The sequence below is a fragment of the Athene noctua genome, chromosome 1 (assembly GCF_965140245.1).
Source record: "Athene noctua chromosome 1, bAthNoc1.hap1.1, whole genome shotgun sequence".
NCBI lineage: Eukaryota > Metazoa > Chordata > Aves > Strigiformes > Strigidae > Athene > Athene noctua.
Window position 1 is genome coordinate 133902005 of NC_134037.1, and position 19986 is coordinate 133921990.

General features: G+C 45.1%; 1 protein-coding gene across 1 annotated transcript in view; it reads right to left on the reverse strand.

Moving 5' to 3' along the window:
- Positions 1-2175: 2175 nt before the first annotated feature.
- GTF2E1 (general transcription factor IIE subunit 1) overlaps positions 2176-19986 on the reverse strand; it is a 58776-nt gene continuing 40965 nt past the window's right edge. The window contains exons 3-5 of the mRNA XM_074897087.1: positions 14059-14260; positions 8317-8564; positions 2176-3931 (exon numbers count right to left, since the gene is read on the reverse strand). Coding sequence (XP_074753188.1) covers positions 3501-3931; positions 8317-8564; positions 14059-14260 — 881 coding nt within the window. The 3' untranslated portion in view covers positions 2176-3500. The remainder of the gene's footprint in view (positions 3932-8316; positions 8565-14058; positions 14261-19986) is intronic.

Here is a 19986-nt window from a genome sequence, read left to right on the forward strand (position 1 = left end):
GCAGTGGCCTCTCCATGACTCTCTGCAATCACCTCTTAAACAGCTTCAAGCATCTGGCTACGCCTCCTGTCAGGACTGTATGAGTGATGATCTCCTTGGACTTTATAAATATTGATCATTATTCTGGAAGCAGCTCAGCAGACAGAAGCTACTCTTCAGCCCCAGCTCTCCCACTCCTGGAGAAGAGGCTGTGTTGACTCACAGTCAATACATTTTAAACTGGAGTGTACTGTGATGCTTAGGGATCCTTGGCTGTCCGTGCTTGGATCCATGACCCAAAGCCTCCTGTGAACAAGCCAGGAACACGGTTTCCAGGGGGATTAGGTGATACCAGTCCTAGAACAGCCCAGAGCAATTTTTTGCAACATTGCGTGACACCTCCCTCCTCCAAGGGACCAAGTCCACAGCCCCATTTGCTTACACCACAACATACCAGAGCAGAGAAACAGGGCTGCTGCTGCTTCTCCTCCGCAACCTGCCCAGGAGAGCACACTGGGCAGCCTGCTGGCTTGCCCTGCTGCTGACAAGGCCTTCCACCTCCTCATAAACTTTCCATTTCCATGAAGGCTTCGTCTTGCATTTGATTCCTGAGACAATTTTCTCTCTCCTCCTACGGGGGCACGGCAGGAGACCCAAGCACAGCTGGCTGCTTCCCCCCTCCCAGGCCCTGTCAAACTTCTCCGCAGCACGCCCTGGCGCTGCAGGCATCACCGAGGAAGGGCTCCTTTCATGTCTTGGGGAGGAGGTGATGCTGGTTTTCTACCCTTCCTCCAGGGGATCTTCATATCCCTTGACCCTCACAGAGGAACAGTGTTTAATCTGAGTCTGTTTGAAGCAGGCAGCAATACAGGAAAAGGAGAATTGTATGGAGGAAGCCAATTTTTGAGAGCTTAGTAGAAAAGATTAAAACATTCCATTGCCAGTCAGAGAGGGACCTGGGGGTGTTGATTGACAGCCAGCTGAACAGGAGCCAGCAGTGTGCCCAGGTGGCCAAGAAGGCCAATGGCATCCTGGCTTGTGTCAGCAATAGCGTGGCCAGCAGGGACAGGGAAGGGATCTGACCCCTGTGCTCGGCACTGGTGAGGCTGCACCTCGATGCCTGGGTTCAGTTTTGGGCCCCTCGCTCCAAAAAGGCCATTGAATGACTCGAGCGTGTCCAGAGAAGGGCAACGGAGCTGGTGCAGGGTCTGGAGCACAGGTCTGATGGGGAGCGGCTGAGGGAACTGGGGGGGTTTAGTCTGGAGAAGAGGAGGCTGAGGGGAGACCTCATGGCCCTCTACAGCTACCTGAAAGGAGGGTGCAGAGAGGGGGGATGAGTCTCTTGAACCAAGGAACAAGTGATAGGACAAGAAAGAATGGCCTCAAATTGGGCCAGGGAAGGTTTAGACTGACTCTGAGGCAGTCTCTTTGCAGAAGGGGTTGTTGGGCGTTGGAATGGGCTGCCCAGGGCAGGGGGGGAGTCCCCATCCCTGGAGGGGTTGAAGAGTCGGGTTGACCCAGCGCTGAGGGATCTGGTGGAGTTGGGAACGGTCAGTGTGAGGTTAATGGTTGGACTGGAGGATCTGCAAGGTCTTTTCCAACCGAGACGATTCTGTGATTCTGCAGACTAAACACTCAGTATGAGTAGTTGTTCTCTATTCAGGATTAGTTCTCAGTTTCCATCTTTGACTCTTTGTAAATCTACCTGCTTTTCTGAAGTGTTAACCTTGAATTCAGTGAGACTAAATCTAGACAGGACTTTTTTTTCTGTTAGCTGATGATTGAGTCTGACTTACCAGCTCTGTGGCTTGGTATCTAGAAGCTTGATACCAGATCTTGGAAGTCTGTCTCCACAAGAGTACCATTTTAACTAGCAATATGATGTCTGTAAGACCTCCACCATCAGCCTACATTTCCCTCGAGGAATGAGGAAAGGAATTGAAGTGCAAAAATCAAAAAAGGCCTCCCACAGCACCAGTGTAATGAAACATCCTTCCTGGTAGTGCAGGAGGTTCCAGGAGGCATTTAAGGAAGCTCTGGTAAGGAGAAACAGTGTGCAGTGGGATTTCAAATAGTCCTTCCCTCAAAGGAGAGCCTCAAATTGTTTTTTTTTCTTGAATCGAGTAAATCAAAATGGTAAGCAAATAACATTCCCAACTAGGCACATAACAAACTGAAAGAAGACAAAGGGGAGAAGTTTCTGTTTATTTATTCCTCTTCAAATTGACTTAAAAGCAAATTTAAAACACTGTTTAAAAAAAGAGGGGATTCAAAATATCAAGAAGCTGAAAACAAAACCACAAAGGAGGCATTACAAGGTTAGCAGAATATAGAAAGCATAGTTAGTATAAAACAGATTTACAGTCTCAGTGAACAGCAAATTCATGCCGCCCATGTAAATGGAACAGCACATAATACCACCCCTACCCTCTGGAACACAAAATTCTTTTCTCATTTTGTTTTATTGTAGTACTGGATAGGAAAACACAACAATTTTAAAAAACAACATCTTCAATTGAAAGAGAAAAGCATTAAAAATATCATATTGCTCTGTAGGCACTGATAAATGTTTTTTTATGGTAAAAGTGTGTGCCCAAGCAGAATTCAAAATTGCATAACTCCTCTTCAAATGATACAGCCCTGGTCTGACTGTAAATAGAACTACCTATGCTATTTCCCTGGCACTGCCTGGCTGTGGCCCTGCCCACTACGAACAGTCTGCAACACTGGGGCTTGGACAGGGCCAGGCAGCAGTAACAAGCAGCAATACTGGAAAATGAAGGTATCTCCTGATAAATCGGAGTGCTCTGACAGCTCAGATCTAGGGAGGGCTTTCATTACGTGGACTAAGAGTGGCTGCGTGTGCTTGCCAAGGCTTTATTCTGTGTGTTTCAAGTTACACCTGACCTTGAGGTGCTGAAACCAAGTAAGGAGCAAAAGGGAGCAAGAAAAAGTTGCCGCCTACAGGCCTGCATAGAAAAAGCTACTGGGGTGGCCAGTGGCTGCTGGCAGGTGGTCAGCTACAAGCCCTGCCTGAGTCTGCCACCAGCAGACAAGTGTTTCCCTCTCCCCTCACTGAGCACAGGCAGCTCTGATGTTACTTATGCCCTCCTCTGTGGAGCACTCTGATAAGACTGCGGAGCCTTTAAGTCCTCTGAGGGTGTGGATGTGGACTTCACTGGGATCTGTAGGATCTGAAACAAAGATCAACTCAAAACAATCGGGGGGAGGCAGCTGCTGGGGCCTTGGAGAACGTTAAAGCAGTGCCTGGGGGGGGCACCCTGAAGCAGCTTTTTACCTTGCAAGCAATCTCACTTCTGAGACTTGTCCTCCCCTCCCTGTTTTGGCACATGCAGCCTTCCACCGCCCCTGCTCCGGTGAGCAAGAGGCCTGAGATTAGCAGTCCTGAGCCCCAGTGTCCCCATGCACAGGGGAGGAAAGATGCGCTTCAGTCTTCTGTTTTACTAGGGAGTCTCTGGCTTAAAAAGTCACTTTTTAAAAACTATCATGGCAGGGAGCAGTTAATCAAACATGTCCTCAAACATGCGTTGCCCCATGGCTATGTAAACCTCTTTTTCCTCTGGTGTCATCTGGGCCACCAGCTCAGGGCGTTGGCTCACTTGGCTGTAGGAGTGTGGACGCCCAGCCACCGTGACAGTGGGGTCTTCTGCCACCACCTCAAACTCTTCATCCTCCTCCTCATCCTCCAGCCCATATGTTGTGGTGGCTGTGGCAGGAGGGCGGGGAGGAGATTCCTCCTCCGACTCGCTCGTCTCGCTCTCGGAGTCACTAGCGTTGGCACCGGAGAGAGGAGCAGCACCTCCGACGGTGACTGTTGAAGCAGAAGGTGTCTTCTTCTCGTGGATAAGCAGGGCACGCATCACCTCCTCGTTATCATCCAGAGCTGCCCGGCCCTCCTCACGCTCCTGGAAGGCATCCAGATCCCGGCCCCCTGCAGAGAGACAGAAGGGAGTTATTGTTTCCTCACAGAGATTTGGGTGATGGCCCTGAAGGCTTTCTGCACTTGTATTCATTAGTGCTGCTGAGCATGCTTGGCCAAGTCACACCCTTTCTCCATGTCACCTCCCTCTCTCCCTTACAAGATAGTTATGGGGTTTTTTGCAGAGCAAGTATTGACATTTAAGAGTCGGGCTGACCCAGCGCTGAGGGATCTGGTGGAGTTGAGAAAGGTCAGTGTGAGGTTAATGGTTGGACTGGAGGAGCTTCAAGGTCTTTCCCAACCGATATGATTCTGTGATTCAGAGATCTCCTACGAGTTGGGAGGCCTGGAGCCACTGAGGCTCCCAGCTGGGAGCTCTGGCCAGGAGAACACTGCAAGAGAAGGCAACGAACACATAATGGGTGGGTACTTGGAAAAGACCCCCCTCAGGGAGGTGTCCAACTCACCAGGGAGGTGTCCCTCAGCCGGGCTGACGCACTCGCCTCACTGTGAAGCAGAAAGTATTCCTTGGGATCTAAATCTGGGCTTCCAGATACCCAGACTATGCACCCGATGATGACACTTCTCTGAGATACTGTGCTGGGTTTGTGCATGTAGTGGGGGTTTTGGTGGCAGGGGAGGGGGCTACAGTAGTAGCCCCTGTGAGAAGCTTCTAGAAGCTCCCCTGGCTTCAAGTCAGACCTGCTGCTGGCCAAGGCCAAGCCAGTTAGCGACGGTGGCTGCGCCTCTGTGATAACATATTTAAGAAGAGGGATCTGAGAGGGGGTTGGAACTGGTGAGGAGGAGTTACAAGAAGGGCACCTGTGCGAGCACCGAGGTCAGTGGAAGGAAAGAGGAGGAAGGGGGAAGGTGCACCAGAGCATGGAGCCCCCCTGTATCATGCGGTGAGACGGCAGGGACCCCCCTGCCACCATGGAGGTCGTTGGAGGAGCAGAGATCCACCTGTGGGGGACCCCCAGGGCCCTGTGGGAAGAAGCAGCCCCCACTGTTGTAGTTTGGTGCTGGGAGGAGCAACACTCAGAGGTGACCCACGCCAGAGCATCTCGAGAAGATGAATCCTGTAAGGAGGACTCAGAGAGTCTGGAGGGCTGTCTGCTGTGGGAGGGACGTCCCGCGGGGCAGGGGGGGATGCAGAAGAGTGCTGCCCCCTCCTTGGAGGAAGAAGCAGCAGGACTGACTGCACCCCTCATCCCCTGCCCCTGCACTGCTGGGGAAGGAAGGCAGAAACATCAGGAAAAAAGCTGGGCCTGAGAAGAAGGGGGAGAGTGGGGGGGAAGTGTTTTAAGATTTGGTAACACTTCTCACTGTCCCATTCTGTCCGTTAAGTGTCATCATTGTTAGTGTTTTGAATGAAAGTGATGTCTTTCTTTTCCTCCCCTAATGAGCCTGTCTTTTGCCTGTGATTTTAAGGGGTGAGTGACCCTTCTCTGTCCTTATCTCCATTCCTGAGCTTTTTGATTCATTCTTCTCCTTCCCAGCGCTGGGGCAGAAGGAGTGAGTGAACAGCTGCATGGTGCTCAGTCATTTTCTGAGCTCAAACCACAACAGATACAGATACCCTGACTACACTCCAAATGATGCCATTCATCAGAGATACAGCAAGTATCTTGGTGCTGTTTCAGAGGTGAACAAGCACAGGCTGCTTCCTTTTTGTCCCTTTTTTTTCCAGGTTCTATGACCACAGCCTGGAGGACTTGCAGTGATGACCAAGACTATGGGACACAGACCATAAATACAGACCTAAAACCAGGCCTTGCCCTGCCAAGCTCCCCACCTATAAGGATTAAGACAGAGAGGCAGATGAACCCAGGCAGTACACGGAAACCATGTGTTATAAAACAACATTCAAAGCAGCTATGTCTGGTAAGCTCAGAGGTGCACCTATGAGGCAGGAAGAGGAAAAGTTCATTACAGGAACGTGGTGGTGGCATTGAGCAGGATCTCTCTCACCAAGCAGATGCAGCTTCCAGGCTGCAGCCAAGCTGCGCAGCACAGTGTGGAAGGCTGTGTTAAAACAGCTCCGGCTCTCCAGGCTGAAACGCAGCCCAGCCGGTCTCTCTGGCTCCCTACCTGCACCTCTTATTTGAAGGGGACTGCAGCTTCCCAGCTGACAGACACACGGCCTGTGCTCCTCTTTCAGTAAGCTTAGCTGTATAATAGCTGAGAGAGTTTGACATGGCTTGGGTAGGCAGGGTGTCTGCAGTTCACAGATTCAAATGGTAGAATTCTTTTCAAAAAGTTGCATTCTTCAGAAAACTTCCCCTAACCCTACTTTTGATGAGAGGACTGTGAGTCCCCCTAGCACCAGTAAACCTACAGGCAGTATGGAAAAAAAAAAAAAGAAAAAACCCCAGAACAAAAAGCCAAATACAGAGAATGTTATGTAAAAACAAGGCCTCAAAAGTAGGACAGACTCCCCGTGGCAAACTTTCTCTCCTGCACCTAAAGTCGCTGCCCATGAACAATTGCTGGAGCTGAGGTGACAGCATTCTGCCTTCATACATTAACGCCACTTGCCTGCTTCTCCAAGACCTGGATCCTCATGGTTTCAGCACCACATCCAGGCAGCTGGCACCCAAGCCTTTCCCCCAGGGTCAAAAATTCACTGCTTAGTTTTTTCAACTGAAGATGAAAAAAAAACCACTGAGAAACATTAAGTTCTGCATTTAGCACTAAAAGTCAGGGGAGTTTGTGGTCACTCCTTTCCTGTGGTAAAATAAAGGCCAAAAGACCCACCCCTAACTTCATGGGACTTGTGTTTTTATTGTAAATGAAGCTGTAGTAATGGATGATGGCTGCAACTACTATTATTAATCACTGGCAACATTCTTGAAAGAAAGGAAGAATGAAGGTCTTGTGCTCAGCCTGTTGCTTGTGACTGTAGAGAATAAGAGGCTGTTGGAGAGCATCTCTGTGAGATAATATCGTAGCTCATCACATTGAGAGCTGTGAAACAACCACAGCCTGGGGTAGCTCCTCAAAGTCTGAGCCATAAAGCCAGGAGTGGGGCTGCCTCTTGGTTGTGAGAACTGTTCCTTTCAGATCCAAGCAGCGATTTTTTTCTGCCAACAGTCCCAAGTTTCCTTTCTCCCTATCTATGTCATCCAAGAGCTACAGAAACGTGCTGCAGCAGCAATTTCAGGCTATTTCCACAAGCTCCCTCTTCGATCTCCAGCAGTGGTGGAGGTTAAGCAGTGAGGCCATCGTGCTGTAAGGACGTATGCTCCTCTCCCATGTCCTTCAGTGGCATCTCAGAAACATTTATGCTGTGTACACCGAAAGTCAACTCAAGGAGCCAATTTAAAACTACAGGTGAATTGCATGTCTAGCAGAAGAATGGGGTGAAAACTCACCACGGCTGGTGAGTAACAACAACATTGCTACAGACTGCAAGAGGAGGTTGCTTCAATCATCTTACTTCCTTTAATCAATTTGGAAAAAGTTTTGGCATCCGTGTGCTTGAAAGGTGTTAATATGCAAACAAGATTGTTAAGAGATCTTCGAACCACAGTTTAACATCCATTTTCTTCACTCCTCTCCTGAGCACTGCACTCATTTCAGGTTCTATGCTTACACATGTGGTTCCCTTTAGCCAACTTCTATTCCTAAGGCATCAACAGTTTCATTCTGTAATCCTCAAATGACTTGGAAGATTGCATCTATTGATTCACTTTTGTAAAAATCATAGAAGGTCTCTACTTCCTATTTTTAGTGTGTAAGTTTAAATAGCACACTTACCAAAACGGAATGTTTCTACTAGTGGTTACAAGATCTTGCCTATTGTCTATAGACAACCTGACCCCAACATGAATGAAAATAAAAGCAAAGGTAACGACAAACAAATGAAAGTAATAAGGACTTACCTGCCATGGTGACAGATCTTCCTACTCTACTTTCAGAAGCTTTATGCCTGACATATTCTTCATATAAAACACATTTTGAAAAATAATTGGCAAGAAGGTGGCTAGGAGCACAAAACCAGTGCTGCTGGTAGATGTGGTAGGCTTCAGAGTGACTGAACATTAATAAATGCTGGTTTTCAGCAGTGACCTGTTAGGGCGGCAGCTTTCTAGGTGAGACTGAAAGACCTTCGTCCAAAAGCAATAAACTCTCAAGGTGGAAGACATAACAGATAATTAGAAGCACAATTTTGTGGGTAATTCAGCTTTACTGACCTACATCTCAATCCTGGAGCTAAGAAACCAGGATTTTTTTACATCTACCTACACACAGGTGCTTTGCACAGCAGAGGGGAGCAGACAAAATCTGGAGTGTAGGGAACAGCAGCTGCACACACACAGGGGAACATATTTTTGACAGCACTCTAAGAGCATCATGTAAGTAGAGCAGTACTTCTGCTATGTGAATTTTCTTACCATCTTTGATTTCATCAGGGTCATAAGCCCCCTGCACTGTGCTCTCCCGTAGCCAAATCGGTCTCTCTCTGGCTGGCTTTCCTTCAGTTGCAGACCGGTTAAGATCCTCCTGGTCCTCCATGCTGATGACAACATTCTGGGTATACAAGTCCTCATATGATGGTCCTTTTGTAGTCCACGCTTCCCGATGGTGTCCACTTGCAAGCCCAGTTGCTGTCCCTGAACCAGTACCAGCTGCACGCTCCTTGCTACATAAAAGTCAAAGAGATAATAACAGAGCACTCAGAACAAGCTGCTTCTCAGCCAGCATTGCAACACTTAAACTATGACTAGTTATCTCCCATGATCTGCCCCAAGAACTTGAAGTCTGATTTCTAACACATGGTGCCAGGAATTTCTATACCAGCTTGCTGGTTTGGGGAACTTGGGGGTCTCTAATGGGTAACCCTAAATGGGTCCATGGTAACTCTTACAACAGACACTGAAAAGAAGAGACAGCACTACAGTTGCTGATGTAGTCATGTAAAAACAAACAAAAAATCCTGGAATACCCTGAAATAAAACTCACAGCAGCTAAACATAGTTGAACAGTAATCTGGTATTTAGAAAAGTCTCTTTCTGGCCTTTTCACAGCAACCCTATACTGCATTAAAAAAAGCACTAAACAAGTCAGATGATAGGCTCAGAGACCCAGCATGCTCAGACCTGTGAACAATTATTAATCACAGGACTCATGGAGAAGTTAACTCACCATGAAAAGCGCAGTTCAAACCTTTGCTGAATTGTGATTGACGAGGCCTGTGGTAATTCACATCTCCTGTGTTACACAGAAGATCTGTACTATCCACAGACACGGTCCTGGGAAGACTGGGGAGTTGAGGGAGAAGATCAGAGGGCACCTTCAAACCAGAGGACCAGGGCTGGGTAAAGGGCTTTGTGTGATCATGGTGTGTGGGAGAAGGGAAGACAGAACTGTCTCCATCATGGAAAAGCTGGAGAAAGGTGATGGCTGATGGGAAGGGTACAGCAGTCAAAGCCTAAGCCCTCCTTTGCTTTCTGAGAGAAGATGCAGCCAGCACATTTTCCTCCAGGCTCCTTTCTAGCTCAGGAGACTGATGGAGAAAAGAAACATTCCTGCTTGGATCTGATGGAAAGAGGACATCAGGTGGAGTATTTTCTGCATAGCGATGGCAATAAGCCTAAAATACTCTCTCTGGCCTGTGCTGTTACATATGCATTAATCAGGGAAAGCAGCTGAATGGAAACTCACTGCCGTCTGGGTGGGGGAAGCCAAACATGACCGTTCCTCTACTTCAAAATCATATTTCATCTTCTCAGAGAAACAGACTGACTGCAGACTGCGCCCACCCTCAGCCACATAATTTCAGTCATCTGACTGCCAGTGGTACCTCAGGCTTTTCACAGGTATCAGACCTGCGTGGACTCCTCCTCTTGTCCAGAGCAAATCCACCAAGGATACTTTGGAGCATTCCTGCTCTGCTGCCAGCTGAGCTGACAGAAGTTGTCAGTGAGCATGGTTCAGTCACTGCTACCTACCCAACAACCCTTCCTCCAACCCACAAGCTTAAAATAAGGTTGCAGTTGGAAAAAGACCTGAGTAATATGCAATTTTTTAATCCAGCAAAAACTTAACCACTGCTTGATGAGCTACTTCTGCTGGAATTTTAGGGGTAAACAGTGAGGGGAAAATATGCAGGTCAGTGATAATTTTTCTTCCCCAGATAACAAATACCGTGTTCAGCCGCAGTTTGGATTGAGGGCTACTCACAGTCTCCCAACAGTGAGTTTTCTGGTGTCTGTTAGCAAAATACTTTACAGCATCCATGTTAGCACGTGTCCACTGGTTCTCTCCTGCAGCCAGCCCCGCTAGCAGAGCTTCACAGCAGCCTTGAATTTTGGGGCGGAAGACTCATGCACATGTATTGCTTATATAACCCAAGGAACCACACAGAGACCTTCTTCCCAATGTGTTATTTCAAGTGTTGGTACCTTTCAGCTCTCCAAGACAGGCATGTGTTCTGTGAAAAGCACCACTCTGCTTCCCACACAATAGAAATCTCTAACTAGCGTTTCCCTGACGATTTTATGTAATCCACTTTCTTCACAAGATACACAATGCAGCTCTCCCCCAAGCTCTCCCTCCCCACGACTGCAGCGTGACAGCTAAATACTCAGGAGTGCCAGGAACTGCCTAATAATACTTTTGCACAGAGGTCCCCGTAAGTGTGCCTGAATGGACTTTTTTTCCTACGCGGTATCATTTTAGCAGCAAAGCACTTATTCCATGACGTCAGGAACATTTAAAAAATGAAAGTAACAACTCTAAGAGACACCTACAGTACCAATTACTTTAAGCCATCTACTGCAATGTCCCACGCTTAGGTGGAACCATGCAGACACTTGCTGTCTGCTTTCGGACCCCGGTGAGTTTTGCAAATGTGTCTCAATTTACTTCATTGTTTGTGGAACTGCATCTTCAACGATACTGTTGGCAGGAGTCAGCATTCCCTTGAGATTGCATGATCAGGGAAATACTGCTTACTGCCAGAAGAAATCCTACTGTTCAGCAACCCTGATCCAAAGTACAGAACGCCATGGATCAGGCACCAGCAAAAGGCCAGAGGTGCCAGTTGCCTTATGGGCAGCGCAGAGCAGATGAAGGGAGTGCATTCTTAAATACATATCTCTCTCTCTCAGAGCAAAGATCTGCTTTTTCCCCACCTAGGTCTAGCCTTTGCATGGCCGTCCTGCAACCAGGAACTGTGGCAGCTCAGTGGCCCAGATGTGGCTATGTTTGCTTTGTGACCCATTGGGTTTTTTAACCTGATGGAAATCCCTTAGTGAGTGGTTAGCTGCCTTTAAAGGTGACATAAATAATCCTCGACATATCTGAGGTATGGCCCACAGAAACCACACTGTGCAACGGGGAAATAACTTGAAATATTCATCTCAATCCTGCCCAGACTATTAAGAAAAGATCTTGCGTAATGGGGATAACTCTTTTTGTGCCATGTTTGAAATAAAGCAGTTTTTCACTTAGCTGCTCTTAAGAGCTTCAACTTTGTAACAGCCAGCCCATGGTTCTTGATAACATGACCACAGAAAACTAATTCTGTGAAGTTTTTTTTTAGATAAAAACATGCAATTTTGACATACAAAAATGGAGGGGATATCAAAATCCATCTGTTTTAGAAAATCACAGAGAAGGGCTTAGGCAAAGCAGGATTATTTCAAAACCTGTGGGGCTAATTCATGCTCTGACAAGGTTAAGAAAATTAATGACCTCCTAGAAAGATGTAAATGAGGATCTGCCCAGTTTCCCACAGCAGGTGAATGACAGTTATGCAATGTCAGAGTGGTCGCTTAGAGCTGTAACTCTCCTGAAAACACATGAAGTTGCCTGTGTCAGTGCAAAGAGACGATGCAGGCACTTCGCGACCTTTTCTGTTTGTTTCAGAATCACAAAATGTCAGTTTTGTCAATGATTTCAGACACTCAAGGCTCCATAAAAACAGACGGAATAATTAACCCAGGGTTTGAAACTTTAAAAAGAAAAAATCTCACAGCAGTGCTTTCATGCAATTAGCTACTTTGAATTAATAAGAGTTAATAAATAATTAAATCATTGTATGTGCTGAAGCAAATTGTGTTCAAGTAAGCATTTAAAAAGCCAGCTATTTGTTTTGTCATTCCTTGCACAAAGTAATTAATCATTTACAATGTTTTTTAAGTATTCAAGAGTCAAGTAAGTGGGTGTTGCTATTTAACCATAGGACTGCACCAGGCTTCTGCTGTCATAACTTCCTGTGCACAGAAGGGGAAGACTGAGAAATTACTCTTTTTAGTAAGGTTATCCTAGTTCTACTACTCAAACTACAGAAAAGGGTTTTTAAAGCAAAGGTTAGTGATTCAGCTTGAGCATAAAACTTCAAAGACTCCCCATATCACCAAAGTCATGTTGAGTGACCTTGTAAAAATCTCTTCCCCTCTCTATATTGCTTCTGTTTATGTATCAGAATGATAAGGAAAATTAGCTACCTTCCTGGCTAGAAAAAGACTATGCATATGTCCTGGTTTTGGCTGGGATAGAGTTAATTTTCCTTCTTACTAGCTAGAATAGTGCTGTGTTTTGGCTTCAGTATGGCATTTGGTTAGAGAAGAATGTTGATAATACACGGATGTTTTCAGCTGTTGCTAAGAAGTCAAGGACTTTTCAACCTCCCATGTCTTGCTAGTGTGCAGGTAAACAAGAAGCTGGGAGGGAGCAGAGCCAGAGCACCTGACCCAAATTGGCCAATGAAATGTTCCATAACTTACCACATCATGCTTAGTAGATAGAGAAAGATCAGTCGGGAAGCAAGGGCCTTCCCATACCTATATTTTAACCACTGTTCTCCATACCAAAATGGTTTTAACCATTCCTCTTGAGTAGGGAAATGCTTGCTCCTAATAGCTAAGATACTGAACTGTACAGGTGGGAGGAAGAACTTATCCCTGGCCAACCCTCCACTATATACTGAGCATGACTTTATGTGATATGGAATATTTCATTGGCCAATTTGGGTCCAGTGCTCTGGCTCTGTTCCCTCCTGGCTTCTTGTGAACCTGCACACTAGCAAGACATGGGAGGTTGAAAAGTCCTTGATTTCCTAGCAACAACTGAAAACATCCATGTATTATCAACATTCTTCTCGAACCAAATGCCGTACTGAAGCCAAAACACAGCACTATTCTAGCTACTGAGAAGGAAAATTAACTCTATCCCAGCCAAAACCAGGACACCATAGACAAAGATTTTTTTATTATATTAATTAGAAACTGTCTAGCATAAATAAATGAGGAACATTCATTCTCAAGTTTAGCCTGAGAGAACAAAGGAGTATCCTGCTTGCTCTACCATTAGCTAAAGCCAAGCACCCCAAGGCACTGTTGGAATGCTTCCCCTTGTGGTACTTTTTCCAATCCTCCTGCGTGTTTAATTAATTTTTTTTAAACACAGAGAAGTGCATCACATTTCACCACAGCTGACAAAACTGACAGCTCCCCACATCCTTCTGCATTATTTAAACATCATCTGTTTTTCTACAGCTAGGAATGTTCTGAAAGAAAGTGTCATTTCCCATGGGTAGGAACATTTTAAAGAGTTTTTGACTATAACATGGTCTCCTCCCAAAAAGAAGAGGTGTGTAACAAGTAGGAGAAAATTAGAAGAAAAAATACCCTTATTACAAGTAATGTCTTCAAACTAGAATGCAAAGTGTAGAATGCAGATAGATTAGTTTCAAAAGTTGGGTAGAAGAAAAAGGAATAGATGAAAAATAAGGGTTTGAGAGAAAGAAGACAGTGTAGATGGCACCTTCATGGCTTCGCCAAATGGCTGCAGTTTGCATTTCTTAAATACTGGGGTAAGGGCTTAGTATAGATACCAGCTGCAGCACAGCAAGCAGCAGATAATTTAAGTATCCCACTCCGCAGAAAACTACATGCAGGAGACTGACCAGAGAATAGACATCTGCCTTGTTTAGTAAAAAATGGTTACAGCCCTTTATCTTCTTATAAACCACACATTCCTTGGGGAATCTGTCAGTTGCTTGCATAGTTGGTACTGAACAACTAAGTCCTCAATGCAGCCAGAGGCTGCACAAGGTTTGGGAAAGTCTCATGGAGTAGTTGAGCGTGCTACAAGGAAGCAGCACAGTGAGAGACCAGGTATGTTCCCACCTCTGCTTCAGGGCAGGAATCTCTGTGGGTTCTGGCTCGAGGATTTCATAGGCTAAGTTAACGTCTTCCGTCTCACGAAGCAGCGCATAGATGGGCTCAATCTGCTCATTAAATCTTGCCACGAGTGTCCTTGCATCCTTTTTGGGCATTGCCGATTCATCTTCTTCCACTTCAGTCTCACAGAAAGTACAGCGGAAAGTTCCTAAAATGAAAAAAGTTGCTAAGCATTGGAAGGAAAGCAACAGGTCCAGCTCTTTATACAGCCTTTTAAACAGCAGTGCTTTGCTGTTTTCTTAGCTTGACGCTAAATAAGTTTTTCTCTCCTTGACAATCCCTTCCCACACACAGTGCACCTGGTTATTATTTAAGCAGACAACCAAGATGCCATTCAGTGATACCCAGTTGGGTACAGTTCCTCACTCTGAAAAGCCCAGATGGGCTGCAGTACCTCTACTGAGATATCTTCTAAACTCAATCCTTCTTTCTTGCTGCACATTTTAAATGTCAGCTACGACTGGGCTGTGGCAAAAAGCTATACAATATACTCTTAGGAGTTCAAATATCATCTGTTTCAGGTGCTTGCACAGGTTATCTCCCAAGCCACACGAACAGGCTAATTTCACAATGAAACTGGGATAGTTTCAAACTGCACCAACCAGCCTGCAGTAACTGCTAGTATAACCATTTTCACTCTGCAATTAATGCAAAGAAGATGGGTTCTCCTCCTGTTTCAGGGCCAAAACATGCAAAATAGTCATTACTGCAGAGCAGCAAACGCAAAAACTTAGCCCACCTAACCCCCATATTAACTGATTGAAATTAAGAATGGCGAGGTAAGAATTGTATGAATTGCAATTAAAAATAAACTCCTTTTACAGACATCATCATGATCTACAAAAATAAGGTCAAACATGAAGGCAACTGAAATGGTTGTATGGCAATGCAGTTACCAAACACCTGCTGAATTCCTGCACAGCAGGCTTTTCAGTTTCATTGCTCCATGACACGAGTAGGACCCTTGGGGCAGTAAATGTACAGTAGGACCTCACCCTATAGTCCACTATGAGGGGAGCAGCACAGTGTAATGACTTACCCTTGGACTGAGAACATACTGCTGCCTCCCCACAACACTTACATCCAGGGTGATGCTCACAGGCTTCTTGATTTTTTTCATCCCTTTGAGATTTTTTTAATTTATCCGTTCTGTGACACCTATACACATCTAGAATCATCTCTCAGTACCCCAGTGAAGAAAGGAAGAGATCTTTTTACCAATAGGGAGCCTGAGGATAGGTCGTATCAGGGAAATTATAAATTTATGTCTGAAAATTACAATCAGAATCAGTGCTGAAGCCTGCTATATCACTGATGCTATGTACAAACAGGATCGAAAGAAAGAATGGGGTTTGCCCAGGGCACGCAGGCACAATGTAATGAGACAGGCTGGCAAGCCGGCACTTCTGGTATCTTGTTTTGCTGCTTACACAGATTTGTTAGTCTTGTCACTTCATTTTTCAGTGTACCTTCTTCTCTGCCTGTAATACAGAGATAAAACCAGACCTAACTTCTTCGCTGATGGCTGTGAGGGCTAGACAATGCTTGCACACTTCTTGGAAAACATACAAAAGCACTGTTCATGACAGGAGGTAGATCTGTTGCCTTTCACCACAGTCTGTAGAGATGCAGTTTTCTACGTCAGCACCATCTGAAGTAGCTTTTGCTTATTGTTACTCATAAATTAATGTGTGTTGTACATGTGGTCTGTAATATGTACACATTTTCTGCAATAAACTCTCTCCTTAGAAAGTTTGTCTTATTTACATGTAAAAGCTAGAGCACCCAACAACAGCAGTATACAAAGTAAAGGATAAGTGGATAAAGTGCTCTTCTCTCCCATCCAAGCATGAAACACTCTTGCTTATTTTTTCAGGCTGTAAAAATTGCCCCTACTGATTCAAAAACTGCACATTATATAAGCTGTCAGCCCGGCAAACACTGAAGCCAAAGTTTGGTCTCCTTATCCCACATCTGAGGCTACTGGTGTGAAAAATTGGCAAACAAGTTGAATCAATTTAAAATAATTAGCACATCTCAGTTCCCATAGCAGACTACATGAACAAACACAGGTTAATGAGGAAAACTTCCCTCTTTTTACGCACACCCCCCCCAAAGTTCTGTTACATGTTCCTGAGACAGCTCAGACTTTTCACGCTTCCATCTGTGAACCCCATGAGTATTTGCAAAAGATTAAGATTGTAGGGAGAATGGTTCCAATTCAGAGTACCAAAAAATCAGAAAGTAAATACAGCTCTAATGAAACGGAACTCCTAAAGCTATTATGGCTTTGCTGCAACTTCCACCCCTCAGGGTTCTTAATAAGCAAAAAAAAAAGTTAATAGATGAATTATGTAAAGAATCTGGCAATGAGTGAAATGACAAGCTTCCTCCATTAATATGCTGGTTTTTTTCGAGGTGATGCAGCATTTCACAAGAGGCATATGTGATTAGAGAACTGGGAAGTTGCTTTGCCATGGCAGATGGCATTTATATGTTGCAAACCATTTTCGTTAGACTTTAAGAGGTCACAAAATGTCACCAGAGCTTTTATGACATGACACATCACATCAGCAGTGACACATGTTCCTTACAGATATGAATTGCATATGACAAACATGAAGTGGAGGCCATCCAAAGGCTGAGAATGGCACTGTTCCCACTCCAACGACGTATTTCTTCCCTCAGCCCTTACACAATTGAGAGTTTTCCATTCAGATAGGCTGCATAAACCAAGAGAAGTTGATATCCTGGAGCAGACAGACATGAGGCTTTCCTGCATCTTGGAAACACTAATGAAGAGCACATACATCCCCTCATTTCCACATATGCTCAGGCACTCAACAGACCTCTCTGGCTGCACGTTAAAAACCAGCCATCCGAAAGAGATCTCCTCATCTGTTCTCAGACTCTCCAGGGCAGATACACTGGTAAAGTGGCTCCCCAAGGATACTAAGATTAAAGAAGCTCAAACTCTGAAGTATAGGGCCAGGATATTTAGAGGTAATTCCTAATGACTTGATTTCACTTGAGAGAAGGAAAAGGTCAACCACCCCCACACACTGCATGCACGATGTCCAAGTGTGCACACTGCATCTGCTAGAATTAACACTTCTAACTGACTGCATCCTCCTGAGTCTGAGCCCAGGTCCTGTTCACACCCTTCTCAAAGGGTTCAAGACTCATCTCCAGCCCAACAAGTGGCCTTCCACTGTCCTTGGGGATATTGCTCCAGACTCTCACTGCTCTGATACTTGCAAACTATTTAATTTTTAACCTCAGCTTATTCCCATTCATTTCAAACCTATTTACTGTTGTGCCAAAACCTGCACCTCAGCTCAGCTAGCTTCCATCTTGCTGTTAATCCTTCAGCTATACTTACAAACTGCTGTCTTACTCATCCTTCCACCTTCATTTTGCAAGGCTCACACATTTTTCTTGGCTTTTTAAAGCTGGGCACCCATTCCTCCGACCATGCTATCAGCCTCATTGGGCACTTTCCTCAGTTTGCTCTCATCTTACTGCTACAAAGCTGAAAGTACGTACAAGTGTCCAGAAGAGTTCTCCCAAAAGCCCAATGGCATTAGTGCTTCTCTGATGGTATTCTGAGATCACAGAATAACAGATCATGAAAGTGCTGCCTCAATTATCACAAGATCTAGCAATGCTCCCAAACCTTTCTCCTCCTTTGTAATTTCGAGTTGATGAACTCCACGTTTATAGGAGGCCTCAAGTTGTGCCAGTTTAGACTGGCTCTTAGGAAGTATTTCTTTCCAGAAGGGGTTGTTGGGCGTTGGAATGGGCTGCCCAGGGCAGGGATGGAGTCCCTATCCCTGAAAGTGTTTAAGAGTTGGGTTGACCTAGCACTGAGGGATCTGGTGGAGTTGGGAACAGTTAATGTTGGGTTGATGGTTGGGCTGGATGATCTTCAAGGTCTTTACCAACCTAGACAATTCTGTGATTCTGTGTGACATTTGCATTAGATGCAAGGTGCATGACACTGTACTTTATACTATAATCTTTCAGCTCCATTTTATTCCTCCAGCCTTCATCCTCATCCAATTCTTTATTCTTGACTGTGTCACAAAACATTAAACTAATTTATTTTCAAAATCTCCCACAAACTTAGAAGTAGCATTATTACCATTACATGGAGAGTGATCTAAGGCACAGATGGCACAATTTCAGAAGTATCTGCTGATTTGAGCAGACCTTGATTGGAGATGCCTAAGAAATACTTTTCAGAAACTTCTGTTTCAGAAAAGAGCATGCAATATTCTTACCAATCTCCTTCCAGACTACTAGAATCAGGGATCTCAAATGAGTTAGGTACAACAGCTAATGATAGCCTTTGAAAAGTTTAGCTCAAAATGACTGGTCCAACACTATACAGAAACTCAGCTGGCCTGAAGGATCAGATGATGTTCCTGTGGCTACTACAGCCATTCTCTTCAAGTAATTCCCTAACTCACACTGCACATTTTTGCCTCTTCTACAACAAGTCAGACAAAAAGAGCATTATATGGGCACAGCCCCTCTCTCACTGAGCAAAGCACATGTTTTGTGGGGGGAAAAAAATTATGTCGCAGAAAAAAAGTTACAGGATGTATTAGCATCTTTAATTTCAGCACTCCCTAAACCTGAGTGCTTCATTTGATGTTAAAAAGAGTATTAAGGCCCTGAGGAAAGGACAGAAATCTCCTTGGTTCCTACCAACAGGAAGCCAGACAAATACCTCCTGCCATGTGATGTTGTACTGACAGCCCTATGGTTAATCTGCAGATCCAGAGCTCTCAGTTCCACACAGGTCTCTGTCATGACAACAGGCAAGTGCTGCAAGGGGGAGCAGGATGACTTGCCGACTTGCTTCCTGGCAACAAAGGGAGAATGAGAAGGAAACACCTTGGGTCCTGCTCTAGCTTCTTGAAAGAGACGTGCTTTGTGGGAATCCGTATCCTACCTGCTAGTCCCAAGCCTTAAGTTTCCTACCCAGCTCTTTCCATCTGCTCCCATCCCAGTTCCTGGCTTTTCCCCACTCTGATGGTCTGATTCTCCTTGCTAGCAAGTCTTGGCCTATCTAGTCCTGCTTTCTCAGCCTGGGCTTCTCTCACTTCTCAGACTTCTCTGACCATCCTTCTTTTCCAGGGCTGCTTTTTCCAATCTTAGCCTCTCCCCACTCCTTGTGTCTCTGCCCCATGTTCTTTGATCAGCTAATTCTGCTTCTTAATTTGAGCCCTGCTCATCAGATTAATTTCCTGTTTCAAGCTAGAAAGATGGAAGATCTTTTTGCAGCACAACCTGCCATTCAGAACAACATAACACAGGCAAAGGAGTAGACATTTCTCCAGTCTCCTCTTCCATTTTCTTATCAGCCAATATGGCCAAACTGTTTTTTGATTGAATTTTCCTAAGCACTTTAAATTTAGCCAGATGCATGGAATGGGAAAAACTCAGCATAAAGTAAGTATTTGAGAAAGTTTTAAACACAACGAACAACACAGAGCAATTCCTACGCCTGCCCTCCACAAACAATCCAAGTTCATGTAATGGAAATATTTAGCAACCTAAGTAATAGGCAGTGCTGCCAGTACAAATTATAACTAACTTCCTTTCATTTCTCATTGATTTTCAAGATTTAGAGGACTGTTTATGACAGCACCTAAAGGCATTTCTCTCCTGAATCATTAAAGACACAAATAGTAGGCCGAGTGGCTACAACAGACCTGGATCATTATTTACCATAATATACTCCACATCAGTATATAAGGATACTCACCTGCTAGAAGTAGCAACCTGAGGGGTTAAATTGAAGCAAAGAGAGCTTTAAAGACCTTAATGGCCTGAGCTAGTAACAGAGCTAATTGTTTAAACAGT